The sequence below is a fragment of the Bos taurus genome, chromosome 16, assembly GCF_002263795.3.
Source record: "Bos taurus isolate L1 Dominette 01449 registration number 42190680 breed Hereford chromosome 16, ARS-UCD2.0, whole genome shotgun sequence".
NCBI lineage: Eukaryota > Metazoa > Chordata > Mammalia > Artiodactyla > Bovidae > Bos > Bos taurus.
Genome location: NC_037343.1, coordinates 37,015,662 through 37,030,225, shown reverse-complemented (window position 1 = coordinate 37,030,225; position 14,564 = coordinate 37,015,662). Strand labels below are relative to the sequence as shown.

The window sequence follows — 14,564 nt, the reverse complement described above, 5'->3', positions numbered from 1 at the left end:
ATGGTGTAAGACTTGAGTAAGTGAAAACTGGATAAACTCCTATTAAAAAATGTAGATTATTTGGGCCTTAGCCACGTAGTAGCTTCAACTTCCGGTCACCTGTCCACCAAACGGAAGTGACGATAGGGGAAAGAGGTAGGCGGTGTTCCGTCACCCTAGGCGACTGTCGACAGAGTGGGCGGAGGTGCGTTTACTCTTAGCCAATAGAGACGAAGGGGCGGGCCACGGGCGGCCCGGCTGGAATCCGGCAGTAGGCGGGGCTTTGTTGCCGGAGTAACCCGGCGTTGGTTTTGGTTCCTTCCTGTTGAGAAGATAGCTGTTTCCTTGTGCTAAGATCCCTGAGGCTATGGTGAGTGCTAGGCGAGGCCAGAAGAAAGGCTCCGGGGTCGGGTGTACGTCGCGTCCCAAGTCCTGGGGCTTCTGGGCCCTGAAAGGAGTTCGCGTCCCTTCTCTCATTACCGCGTTTTCTTTTTCTCCCTTTCCAGGCGCCGTCCCTGCAGTTTTCTTGTTTTTCCTGTTTTTTTTGTAGCACCATGAACCCCACTTTTGTACTGCTAAGCCTTGAGAGTAATGTGACAGAAAGTTTAGGGGTAAGACACTGAGTCTCACAGTTTGAGGTGAGACACTGTTTCGAACAGACGTGTAAAATGTTTTTAGTTTTAATCATTTTTTTCCTCCAAGCTCTCAGCTTCACCTTAACGCGCTTCATTTAACACTATGTTGTGATGTGTATGTTACTTTCTCATTGGCGTGTGTGTGTGTGTGTGTGTGTGTGTGTGTACGCGCTCAGTCGTGTCTGACTCTTCAGTGACCCCAAGGACTGTATGTAGCCTGCCAGGCTCCTCTGTCCATGGGATTTCCCTGGAATGTCCCAGGCAAGAATACTGGATCTGGGTTGCTATTTCCTTTTCTAGGGGATCTTCCCCACCCAGGGATCGAATCCATGTCTCTCGAGTCTCCTGCATTGGCAGGCAGGTTCTTCTAACAGTAGCGCAACCTGGGAAGCCCTACTTTCTCGTTACTGATCTTAATATCCTTATATTCTGAAGTCTTTGCTTTCTTGAATGGTCAGCCACTGTCGCATACCCTGTCTAAGGGCCATTTAGTAATAACTGTATTTTGCATTAGTTCTCTTCTAGCCAGTTGATTACCTTCTGGTTCTGTGCTTTTTAACAAGAATGTCCCTCAAGATCACTTGGAGATCATTTATAGAAAATTCACTTGCTAGAGCTTCATCCCTAGAAATTCTGAATAAATAAGAATAGGGCTCCATATTTGAATTTTTAAAAGCCTATAGATGATTTTAATTCAGTCACACGTTTGAAAACACCAGGGTTCTAGTGTATTCACTTAATCGCTAAATATTTTAAACATTTACAAGTAAGGAACTGGAGGATAGAAGGATGTCCATTGTCAGATGAATTTAGTTATGAACTTAACATCAGAGACTCTCCCACTACCCTTTCCTTCTCCACTACTACTCAGCAACCCATTTTATTACCCCGGTCTGTCTCTGCCCTCCTCCTTCCGATCCCTTTCCAAACCTTCACTTTTAAAAACCCTGTCCCCTTTCCCTCCATTACAACCAAATGACAGAGTCTAACGGTCAATTTCTTTAACCCCAAGTCTCCAACCTATATATTGATATTTCTTTTTACCCATCATTGGGTCTTTTGTTTCTATTTTTTAGAAACTAATGTTGAAGGATAATGCTTTCATTTTTGCTCTAAATCTTATTCCTTCCCACTCATTACAGGACTTTTGCTTCGGGTTATCATTCTCCTTTCCTGTACTTTCAGCCTCTTCCTCTCCCTTTCCTTCTCCTCAGTGTCTGAGTCATACGTCTCAAGAAAATGAAATAAAACAAAAGCCCATTTCCCATCTTGTGTTTATCTATTCTCCCCACCTATCAGTAAGCTGCTGAAAAGCATAGTGCTTCCTTTTTTAGCAGATTGTGCTTGTTCACTTGCATCCTCAAAACTCTGTTGTCTGAATTCCTCTCTAACAGCTTCGTGAAGTTGTTCAGTCACTAAGTCATGTCTGACTCTGCAACCCCATGGACTGCAGCACGCCAGGCTTCCCTGTCCTTCAGTGTCTCCCTGAGTTTACTCAAACTCATGCTTATTGAGTCAGTGATGCCATCCGACCATCTCATCCTCTGTCACCTACTTCTGCTGCCCTTAATCTTTCCCAGCATGAGGGTCTTTTCCAGTGAGTTGGCTCTTTGCATCAAGTGGCCAAAGTATTGGAGCTTCAGCTAAGCATCAGTCCTTCCAATGAATATTCAGGACTGATTTCCTTTAGGATTGATTGGTCTGATCTCCTTGCAGTCCAAGGGGTTCTCATGAGTCTTCTCCAGCACCACAGTTCAAAAGCATCAATTCTTCGACATTCAGCCTTCTTTATGGTTCAACTCTCACATTTATACATGACTACGGGAAAAACCATAGCTTTGGCAATATGAACCTTTGTTAGCAAAGTGATGCCTCTGCTTCTTAATGTGTTGTCTAGGTTTGTTATAGCTTTTCTTCAAAGGAGCAAGCATGTTTTAATTCTGTGGCTGTTGTCCCCTCTAGTGATTTTGGAGCCCAAGAAAATAAAATCTGCCACTTTTTCCACTTTTTCCCCATCTATTTGCCATGAAGTGATGGGACTGGATGCCACAAGCTTAGTTTTGAATGTTGAATTTTACACCAACTTTTTCACTCTCCTCTTTCACCTTCATCAAGAGGCTCTTTAGTTCCTCTTTGCTTTCTGTCACTAGGGTGGTATCATCTGCATATCTGAGGTTGTTGATATCATGAAGTTGTTCTTGCTTAAATTGTGAATGGCCTTTTAAGTGCCAAATCCACTAATTTCTCCTCAAAATTTATTTTATTTAGCTTTTCTGTGACAACTGAAGTATGTGCTTAGACACTCAGTTGTGTCCAGCTCCTTGCGACCCCATGGGCTCAGTAGCCCACCAGACTACTCTGTCCATGGGATTTCCCAAGCAAGAATACTGGAGTGGGTTGCCATTTCCTTTTCCAGGGAATTTTCCTGACCCAGGAATTGAACCCACGTCTCCTGCATGCAGTTGAATTTTTTATCATTGAGCCACCAGGGAAGCCTGTACAGTATCATAAGGAGATGAAAAGTGACATTTGCAAAGTACTGTTTTTTGGTGCCTGCCATTCAGATTTTCCAACAACCCTAAGAGCAGTGAACTCCTCCCTGCACTCTCTGTGCTGGCTGGAGGTGTGTGTGGTGGCTGTTTCAGATTGGGTGGTCAGTGAAGGCTCCTCTGAGGAAGTGACTTTTGTCTTGAAGTCTGAATATTAAGGTGCAGTGATCTGAGGGAAGATTCTAGACTGTACCAACAACAAGATCAAAAGAGCTTTGAGCTCTGACCTTAAGGTTTAATGTGAACAAAGAATAGAAATTAGATTCTGAAGCGGTGTGGGGGGAGTACGGTAGAGAATAGCATGAGATTCCAGTAGAGAGGTAGGCAAAGGTTAAACCACAAGAACGAGGTTTAGCAGTGTTTTGCTAAACTATAGTTGTAACCCATTATTGGATCATGAAATTAATTCGTGGTATATAGCCAACATTAAAAAAGAAGACACATGAAGTAGACTTTAAGTGTATTTATTGCATGTAAGGGTCGCTTTCATGAAACTTTTTAAAAAATTCTATGCGTGTTGTGTGTACTGGATTATGATGTAGAATATATTTCTTACTGTACATCATGATCCACAAAGTTCAAGATATAATATACTTTGAGCAATACACACTATAAATGGCAAGATAGTTGAAATCTCAAGGGATGCAGATGTGTGGCAGGAAAAACTCTGAATTTAGTGAAAGCATAAAATTGATTAAAGTAGAAGTTTCAAGTTTCTGCATCCAAATCTTTCTCTTACATCAGTTGCTATCAATCCTTTATGAGAAAGAGTAGGCCTTTAGAAAAAGAACAGATGTCCTTTCTCTGTTCAGTCTGGCCACAGGCATCTGTACTCTATCAAAGCTGATGGTTGCTATAAGCAGCTGAGGATGGAGCTTGTTTCCTGGTGTGGCTTCCTGGTCATTGCAATTAAATTATCTACATCTGGTTTGTTACTGTTGTAGCTTCTAGTAGCAGAACTGGGTTCAGGTTTCAGATTTTAGAACCACCTTTATCTTATGAAGCAGAGATAGGCAACTGTAGTTAAGGTTGTCTCCCATACATTCTGTTTAAGATAAGATAAAGAATATAGTAGAGTCATCAATTTATTTACTTTTGTGTATACAGAGAATACTGTACTGTACTGTAAGTCACTTCAGTCGTGTCCGACTCTGTGCGACCCCATAGATGGCAGCCCACCAGGCTCCCCAGTCCCTGGGATTCTCCAGGCAAGAACACTGGAGTGGGTTGCCGTTTCCTTCTCCAATGCATGAAAGTGAAAAGTGAAAGTGAAGTCACTCAGTGGCGTCCGACTCTTAACGACCTCATGGACTGCAGCCTACCAGGCTCCTCCGTCCATGGGATTTTCCAGGCAAGAGTACTGGAGTGGGTTGCCATTGCCTTCTCTGGATACAGAGAATAGAGAAGATAATTCCAAATAGTACCCATTTGTACTCTACAAGCAGTGTGCCATGGGCTTCTGTGGTGGCTCAGATGGTAAAGAATCTGCATGCAATGCAGCAGACCCAGGTTTGGTCTCTGGGTTGGGAAGATCCCCTGGAGAAAGGAATAGCTACCCACTCCAGTATTCTTGCCTGGAGAATATCATGGACAGAGGAACCTGGAGGGCAACAGTCCATGGGGTTGCAAAAGAGTCAGGCATGACTGAGCAACTAACACACACACAGCAGTGTGCCAGTGTGTCTATTTCTCTTAACCTCTAACTTGATATAGTACAAAGGCATGCTTTGTGGTGTTACTGTTCAATTTTGTGGATATTTAAAATTTTTCCTTTTATATATTAAATTGCATCTTCCTCAATTACTGTTAGAGATTCATTTTCCTAAGGAAATAGTAAAAGGTCAGGGTAAAGGGAGGGGATGGGAGATGGCAGGTATAGTTCTTGAAGCCAGTTTCATAGCTCTTATGTACTTTTGGGGCTTCCCTGGTGGCTCAGTGGTAAAGAATCCCCCTGCAGTGCAGAAGACATGGAGACAGGAGTTCCATCCCTGGGTCAGGAAGATCCCCTGGAGTAGGAAATGGCAACACATTCCAGCATTCTTTCGTGGGAAATCCCATGGACAGAGGGGCCTGGTGGTTTACAGTCCATGTGGTTGCAAAAGAGTCAGACACAACTTTGGAACTAAACAACAACAAACTTTTGGGAAAGAGACAGCTAAGCATGAATGATATGTATTTAGCAACTATTAGATCTTGAGATCCATAAATTTCTGTCCAACTTAAATGGATTAGCTGGGAACATTTACTTTTATTACTGGTAGTCTTGAAATTTTACTATGCAGTGATTTGATTGTGAAACTATATGTAGGAGCCCTTTTCAGGTCTAATCTTTTTCTTGCGACTGCTGCTGCTGCTGCTGCTACGTCACTTCAGTTGTGTCAGACTCTGTGGGACCCCACAGACGGCAGCCCACCAGGCTCTCCCGTCCCTGAGATTCTCCAGGCAAGAACACTGGGAGTGGGTTGCCATTTCCTTCTCTGGTTTCTTGCTACAGAGGCTCAGAAATAGGGCTTTGGAAAAATGGGAAATCTCTCCATCTAGTGGCAAGTATGGGTCTATCATTTTTAGTAAACCATCTTGCTCTTTAAGCAGTTTCTTGAGTGTTACTGTGTGTACCCAAATCTCTGAAAGGTGAATATTTGTACATCTTAGATATTTGAGTATTTTTCATAATTAAATAATTAAAAATTTAATCTCCAAAGGGAGAATGGATCCTATAATAACATGCTCAATTTTCCTCAGTACATGCTTGAGAGGCTGCTTCAATTGGGTCCGATTCTTTGCGACGCTATAGACCGTAGCCCGCCAGGGCTATGGGATTCTTCAGGCAAGAATACTGGAGTGGGTTGCCATTCCCTTCTCCAGGGGATCTTCCCAACTCAGGAACTGAACCCGGAGATGGGCTCCGTTACCAGTAGTGTCACCTGGGAAGCCCTCTTTTTCTCAGAATTTCCTAGTTATAGTTATATAGAAGTGGAGCAGAGCCTCTTGAACTCAGCCTTCTGCCCTACTGTTCGGTTCCTGCTCCCTGCTGTAAATGTGAGATACAAAGATGAATTAGACCAGATCTCTCTCTTAAGGAGCTCACTGTCTTGGAGGAAGAAGGAAGGCAGGGAGGAGAGAAACATGATATACGGTAACATTGTAATATTAAGAAGAATTCAATTTTCTCATTTGTAATATGAACATGATAATAATACTAGCTCCCTCATAGGGATACTGTTATGATTAAAAGAGATAAAGTGCTTAGCTTAATGCTCTATCCATTGTAAGCTTCCAATACATGTTAGCTGTTTTTATTACTTTTGTTGTTATTGACAGGTGTTGAGATAGAGACCTACTGAACATAGGAAGAGAGGAGAGACCAATCAGTATGTAGGCGTGTCAATTAGAAACAAGATTATTTACCTTTACATCTCATGGGAGAAGCTTTCCTCTTCTACCCGACCTAGAGTAGCACCTCCAGTTACTCTGGTTCCCCTCCTCTTCTTTACCTTTTTTCACCTTGGTGGTTTAGTCACTAAGTCATGTCTGAATCTTGTGATCCCATGGACTATAGACTCTCAGGCTCTTCTGTCTATGGGATTTCCCGAGCAAGAATACTGGAGTGGGTTGCCATTTCCTTCTCTATGGGCTCTTCCTGATCAAAGGATTGAACCTGGGTCTCCTGCATTGCAGGTAGATTCTTTATCTGCTCCTGATAAAGAATTGCACAGCTGCAATTTTAATAATGATAGTGCCTGATGTTTATATAATGTTTTCCATTGTTTAAGGCATTTAAAAGTCTAAACTAATTCAGTGTCCTTTAGAAATAGAAATTGTGTGTGAGGAGGAAGATCAAAATCTGTAGAGAGCAGAGAAGTACAGACATTCAAAGAAGAAGAAGAATGCTCTGCAAAGATAGTAGAAAAGAAGAAAAGTTAACTTTCCACTGAATTTCCCTTTGAGTCCCTTTGGTAGATTGAAGGCAAAAGGAGAAAGAGACAGCAGAGGATGAGATGGTTAGATAGCATCACCGACTCAATGGACGTGGATTTGAACAAACTCAAGACAGTGAAGTGAAAGTCGCTAAGTCATGTTAGACTCTTTGCGACCCCATGGAATTCTTCAGGCCAGAATACTGGAGTGGATAGCTGTTCTCTTCTCCAGGGGGTCTTCCCAATCCAGGATTGAACCCAGGTCTCCCACACTGCAGGCAGATTCTTTATTAGCTGAGCCATAAGGTAGGCTGTTTTATTCTAAGAGAGAACTCTAGATTCATTAACTCATTCAACAATGACTTTTAAGTTCCTATTATTTGCCAGATAGTGTTCTAGGCACCCTGGATGTAGCAATGTCTGGCAAAGTCGTGCCCTCATAGAGCTAAAATTTGGGGATGGGGAGTCATACAATTTAAAAAAAAAACATGTAATGTAATGTTAATTATTGATAAGTGCTCTGAAAAATTAGATTATGGAAAAGGAGTGGAGAAAGTAGTATTCTTTCTACTGTTATTTAGTGGGTGGTCAGGGAAGCTTATCTCGCTTGCTAACATTTAGCAGAGAGCTGAATGCAGTGATACTTAGAGAACCCTGGTAATCCTAGCAGTGGAGCAGAAGAGACAGAGGGCATACCAAGGGTAAAGATTCTGAGGTGGGAGCCTGCAAGGATGAGCAGGAAGGCCGGTAAGATTGGAGCAGAGATGGCGAAGGAGAAAAGAGCAGAAATGTTGAGAGGTAGCCTGAGGCCAGATCATATAAGCTCTATGTGGTATGAAATCATAGACCCTTAGAGCTGAAAGAGACTTTTGTTTCTGAAACTGAGGTTGAGGCCTTTTGGTGGATTGTGAACTCTAAACTGAATAGCGATTCGCTTTTACAAAAGTGTGACGTACCAGTACATTGCACATTCTGAGGATAAGAATTGTTTGATAGAACTTTTCTTCAGTTGTAGGGTGTGTGTGTGTGTGTGTGTGTATTGGTTTTGGTGGAAATTATAGTCATTACTGTAAGTTTTGGTGAAAACAAAGTAAAATGCTTGTGAACCACTGATCCAGTCTTACATCCAAATTTTGTAGATGGGGAACCTCAAGTTAGGAAGTACTCAGAGGTGCACGTGATTTCTTGCTCAGCAAGCTCTTCTTGCTGCCACACTGTGCTCCTGTCTAGATGTTGTATGCACGTCCGGATGTAGATGTGACTGACTCCATGCTGCTTTAGTTCTAATTTCTGTTTTTTTAAATATTTGTTTACTTTTCTCTACTCCGGGTCTTCATGGCTGCTTTCTCTAGGTGCAGCACGTGGGGACGACTCACTAGTCGTGGGCACAACCTTTTCACCTGGTGGCCTCGCTTGGGGAGCACAGGCTCTAGGCCTGGAGGCTCAGTAGTTGTGGTGCATGGGCTTAGTTACCCTCGGGGCATGCGAATCTTTCCGGACCCGGATTGAACCCCTGTCCCCTGCGTTGGCAGGCAGATTCTTAACACTGGACCACCAAGAAAGTCCTCTAATTTCTTAAATAAGGGAAGGAATTACAAGCCTTATTTAGTTAATACCATATCAGTAAGTATTAGGATAGCAGCTTCAGTTCTGTTTTATGATCCTTTTTTACACTATTTGACTTATATCCTTTTGCATTCTTCATTTTCCTAAATATCCTTTTTATTTCCCTAGGAAAGAAAGCTATCCAAAGTGAAGAGATAGAGAGGGAGAGAAAGAAATCCAGGACCTAGAGAGAGGGAGAGGGACAGACATCTACAATCCAGGAGAGAAAAGAGAGAAATCTCCAAGGCCATGAGAGAGAGAGAGAGAGAGAGAGAGAGAGAGAGAGAGAGAGAAGTAGCCACATCTCTGACTTGCCTACTCTTCCTGCCGTTTCCATGGTCCCCATTGCTCCTTCCTGAAGGTCTGGTCTGCTGGGATGACAGTGCTGGTGGAGAAGGGGCTCCGTCCACTTTCAAAGACATGTATTGGGAATTTACCTCTGTAATCTGCGTTCTGGCTCTCAGAGGATCAGTAATGTGCTGAGGAGAGTGAGGTCCTGGAGAGTAAGGTTTATTTACTATGCTCCTTGACATTCCTAGGCCTGGTCCATGAAGGTCCTCAGTAATGCTGTGCTTTAAAGACCTTCCTAATTAATACACTGAGCTGTCATGAGACTGTTCCTATCTGTTGCAACTAAATGGTCACTTCTACAAACAATAAATCTGTAATATGAAAGGGAAGGAGGATTAGGCTCAAAAGAGACTTAATTTTGGAGAACTGCAAAGGTAGATTAATAAAGTTTGATGATATTAATCCAAAGGTTAAAAAAAAAATTCTTTTACAAACACATATACACACACATACCAGATTAATCCCTTCCTTTTTTTCATGTCATGAGAAAGATGTTCTTGAAATTGTTTAACAGGATTTAAAATAATTATTGTTTTGAATTGTTTAAAACCCCGTATGTCACATAATGGGATTTTAAACAATTCCAAACAATAATTTTTAAAATTCCCTGGAACAGGAAATGGCAACCCACTTCAGTATTCTTGCCTGGGAAATTCCATAGACAGAAAAGCCTGGCAGGCTACAATCCATGGGATTTCAAAGAGTCAGATATGACTGAGCACACGTGAATGTAATGTATATTAGATGTTAGAAGGCAAATGAAGAGAATTCAGTGGATGTTTTTCTTCTTTCATAAGAGTTGTTGTTTGAACATGATCATTTCTTCAGTGACTAAAAAAATATGCTTTAAATCTACTTGGGACTAGTTGGGGAAAGTATCAAAAAAGAGCTCAGATTAGGTCCTTTTTATGGAAGGAATTAGAAATGAAATTGTTGACCTGGCATGTATTGTCTTTTCATTAAAATATTTCTTAAAGCCCTGATGACTGAAAGGGGATCTAGTAAAAACTAAGTTAACTTATTAACTTATAAATCAAAATGGGAAACCTTTTCTTAGTAACTAGTATCAATCATTTATTTTAGGCCTACTATAAATTAAGTTCTTTTCATGGAGGGAAACAGTCTCAGTGTTAAAAGACACCCACAGTTATACTGCTGTTGAGTGGCTGGGCCCTGATTTGAACCTGTTTAGCCTGGAAACCTGAACTCTTTTTCGTCTGCTGCAACTGGGGTCATGGTGTTTAAATTTTTTAGGAATAAATTTCTTCCTCTTTTTTTTCATAACTATAGATTGAAGTGAAGACCCTTCCTTTTTGAAAACTCAATTTCTAGAGCATATGCATGATACAAATTTTCTTCAAAAATTCATAATTCATATTTTGATAGTTATGGCCTCTGCAAAATGACCATGATTTAATATAGAATTACAGGGCTCCGACTGAGGGGTGTTTGTCAAATGGCTGTGTGGTCTGGATATGTTGAAATCCACATTGAGCATTAGGTGGCGCTCCTTCATCACTGGATACATTTTTTGGGGGAATGATAGTTTTATGGATATTATTAGTTGCTCATTAATTTTAATTTTATTGATATGGTATACGAATGCCATTCATCTGGAAAGAACACAGTATCACGGATTATTTCTCATGAAGACACACACTTGTCCTTTTCATAAATGAGGAAACTGAAACCTAGATGATGAAAAGAAGGGCTTTCTTGGGGATTAAAATAGAAAGTGGCTTCTTTGAAGAATCTGTTACTCCACCAAAATATCCTTTGTCCTGTTTAAAAGAAGCCCCAAACAGTAAACTACTACATTTAAATGAAAATAACGCAGCAGTCACGTGAAATAATGTAGGCAAAAACTTTTCCAAACAGTAGGGAGGATTATCCTAATATGTATCTCTTCAGATAGACTCTCTGATGATCAGTACGTCTAACACTTGCTGATAGAGTCAAGACTTTTGCCACTTTTATAGAAGTACATTTTGCTTATAGCCCTTTGAATCTGCATCACTTGAACATGCATGTAGTATTTTCTCCAATGATTGATACTCCAAAATACTCAGACTCATTCCTTTCCACATGAGGATAAAGCTAACAGAATCAGTAGCCAACTGTACTTAATGCTCAATAGTAATAATTACGATGTTTGCAAAGCTACATGTATGTTTAGCATCTGTAGCATTCGGTATTTGAAACAGAGGAAACATGGAACCAGTTTGGTTTGTGAAGAGCAACACTTCTCTGTCTCTGTAGCCAGGGCCACTGCAGTCTTCTGTGCATGGTGCACTCTACAACTATGAGTGAATTGCAGACACGTTTATTTTTCTAATAGATGAGAGAAAATGTTCCAAGGAAAACACAACTTTTTCTGATTTGTGTAAAAGCACCAGGTCTGCTAAGGAACAGGCTTGGCACTCAGTGCCATTGGCATTTTCCCTAGAGGAGAAAAGAGTAGAAGATAGAAGAGGGAGCACAGGAGAGAGAAGGTGATATAAAAATAACATTCTAGGATGTGTCTAAATTGCTCAAAGGGTCACAGTGGTTTTAGGGCCTCCACAATAGTGGCAGGATGCCCTCCCACCTTATCTGCCCCTCTCCCACCACCTTTAGATCATTACTGACTTTTCTACCCCATGAATTCAGCAAGCCTCATCTTCCCATTGAGGCTTTATACTTTTTGTCTTTCTGGAATATTTCTCCCCCAGACTTCTGCAAGAATGGGTTATTTCTTATCCTGGTTTTACTTCAAATGACATCTCCTCATAGAGGGCTTTGCTTTATATTCTAGTTGAAGGAAGATTCCTTAGCGCTGTGTCTCGAATCATTAACACATTTACTTATGCATTGTCTTGTCTTTATAACACTTATTGTTGCAGGAACCACGCCATTTTTAAAAACATGCTACAAGGAGAGACAGAAAGTTGGTGAGCAAGCTCCATGTCAACAGGGCCTTGTCAGTTTTGAATATCCCTATTGTCTGTCGCAGTGCCTGGCAAAGAGAAGAAACTGAATATTTGTTGAATGAATGGAGGAATAAATAAATTCAGCTTTTTAGGCATGAATAGTTTTTATTTGATAATGGCCAGTGGATAAGTTCTGTTTTTTAAATTTGTTCTTTCAACGAATATTTAATAACACCTATTATATGCCATATTGGAGAGGGAAATGGCAACCCACTCCAGTGTTCTTGCCTGGAGAATCCCAGGGATGGGGGAGCCTGGTGTGCTGCCATCTCTGGGGTCACACAGAGTCGGACACGACTGAAGTGACTTAGCATAGCATAGCATTATATGCCATGCGTATACTTAGTCCCTTGGACTACATCTGTGAACAAAACAGACAACAGTTCCTGCCCTAAGAGGTCTTAAATTCTGTTGAGGGAGATGTCTAATAAATAATCAACATATTAAGTATAATATGCATAATATTTGAAGGTGTTACATGCTATAGGGAAAAAATGGTCAGGGTGATGAACACTGGGAATGCTAGTAATGATGGTGAATGTAATTGACAGGGAAGTGGCCAGGGTCAGTCTACCCGAGAAGATGATAGCTGAGCAAAGACTGGAGAGTGAGAAATGATACGCCAAGCAGACGCTGGAGAGAAAGTATTCCAGGAAATAGGGCAGCCAATAGAGAGGCTCTTAGGTAGGGAATGCCATGTGTTCAAGTAATAGTGTGGCTCTGACACCGTAAGCAAGAGTGATAGTTGTGGGAGATGAAATCAGATAGGTAACTGGAGGCCAGGTTTGCAGGTCATTGAAAGTGGGTTGATTTTATTCTGATAGAAATAGGAAGTGTTTGAGTCTGCAGGTTTTAAGAGGAGGGGTGAGGTTGTTCAACTTACATTTTTACAGGATCTCTGACTGCTTTTTAGAGAATAGAAAAATAGAATAGAATGTGGTGAAGGGCAGTGGTCAAGAATGGAAGTAGACCATTTATTAGGTGTCATCTAAGTGAGAGTAGGATGGCTTGGAGCAGTGATTGCAGTGGAGGTAGTGGAGTGATGCAGTGTATATCCTTTGTAGTTAGAGCTAACAGGATTTCCTGATGGATCTGAGGTTTCAGAGAAAGAGTGAGTCAGGGATGGAGTTAAAGATTACCCTTGGGTTACTGCCTAAGCAATGGTAAGGACTGAGTTGCTGTTAATAGAGACATGGAAGACTGATGAGAAGCAAGTTTGGTGAGGGGCTGGAACAGGGGTTTAATTTGGAGCCCATTCAATTCGAGATACTTATTTAATATCTAAGGTAAGAGGCAGTTGCTTACATGACCCTGAAATTTGGAAGAGGTCTACCCTGAGAGCTGTCTGTATATGGATGTATTTTAAAGTCGTGAGACCAAACAATATCATTAGGAGAATGAATATAGATAGAAACAAGATGTTCGAAGACCAAGACCCAAGGTACTTGAACATTAAGAAATCAAGGGGAAATGCAAATGCTGGAAAAGAAGTTACAAGTTAGTAACTTAAGTTTCTACCTTAAGAAATAAGAAAACAAACAAAAATAAGAGCAAACTCAACCTAAGACAGGAAAGAGGATGGAAATGAAGTTTAGAGTGGAAATCAATAAAATAGGAAACTGAGGAACAACAGAGAAAATGAATGAAACCAAAAATTGTTTCTTTGAAATGATTAACACAGATAATACTGTGGTTAGACGGACTAATAAAAGAAGACCAAAGGTATTGATATAAATTTCCAAAATTAGGAATGAAAGAGAAGGTATCTCTACTGACCCTCCATAAATTAAAGGAATTATAGTGAAATACTATGAACAACTTTATGCCATCAAATTAGACAACTTGAGTGAACCGAGTGAAGTTCTTGAAAGATAGAATTACTAAAACAGACTCAAAAAGATGGAGAACATCTGAATAGACCTATACCAGGCAAAGCAATTGAATTAGTGATAAAAAAAAAACTTTCTACAAAGAAAAATTCAGGCCGAGATGATTTCTCTGGTGAATTATATCAAACATTTAAAGAATAATTAATACCCACCTTCCAGGAAAATAGAAGAGGAAGTACTTCCCAACCCATCCAGTGACGCCACTATTACCCTTGTACCGAAGCCAGAGGAAGACATTATGAGAAAAGAAAACTGCCAGTATTCCTTGTGAAACGTATGTGTACAGATCCTCAACAAAATATTAGTAAACTGAATCCAGCAACATACGGAAGGGATTATACAAACTAACCCAGTGGGATTTATGCCAAGAATGCCAGGTTGATATTGTATCTGAAAATTTAGATTAATTAGTATAATTCACCTTATTAATAAAAGACAAAATCCACACGATCATCAGAAGACAGGAAAACACTTTTACAAAATCCAGTACCATCCATAACAAAACTTCTCAACAAATTAAGAGGAGAAGGAAACTCCTTCAGCCTGACTCAGGAGATTCACAGAAAACCTATAGCTAACAACATACTTAATGGTGAAAATGTTGATGCTTTTTTCCTAAGATAGGTAATAAGAGAGGGTGATGTCTGCTTTCACCAGTTTTATATGATAT

The 14,564-nt window shown here is 40.7% G+C and overlaps 1 protein-coding gene across 6 annotated transcripts in view; it reads left to right on the top strand.

The window, feature by feature from the left end:
* Positions 1 to 303: 303 nt before the first annotated feature.
* The window catches only part of NME7 (NME/NM23 family member 7), a 245,919-nt gene continuing 231,658 nt past the window's right edge, over positions 304 to 14,564 (top strand). For 5 of the 6 annotated variants that reach the window (XM_059875437.1, XM_015475077.3, XM_015475076.3 and 2 more), the window contains exon 1: positions 304 to 349. In XM_059875437.1, the coding sequence (XP_059731420.1) occupies positions 347 to 349 (3 nt within the window). In that variant the 5' untranslated portion in view covers positions 304 to 346. 6 annotated transcript variants of the gene reach the window in all.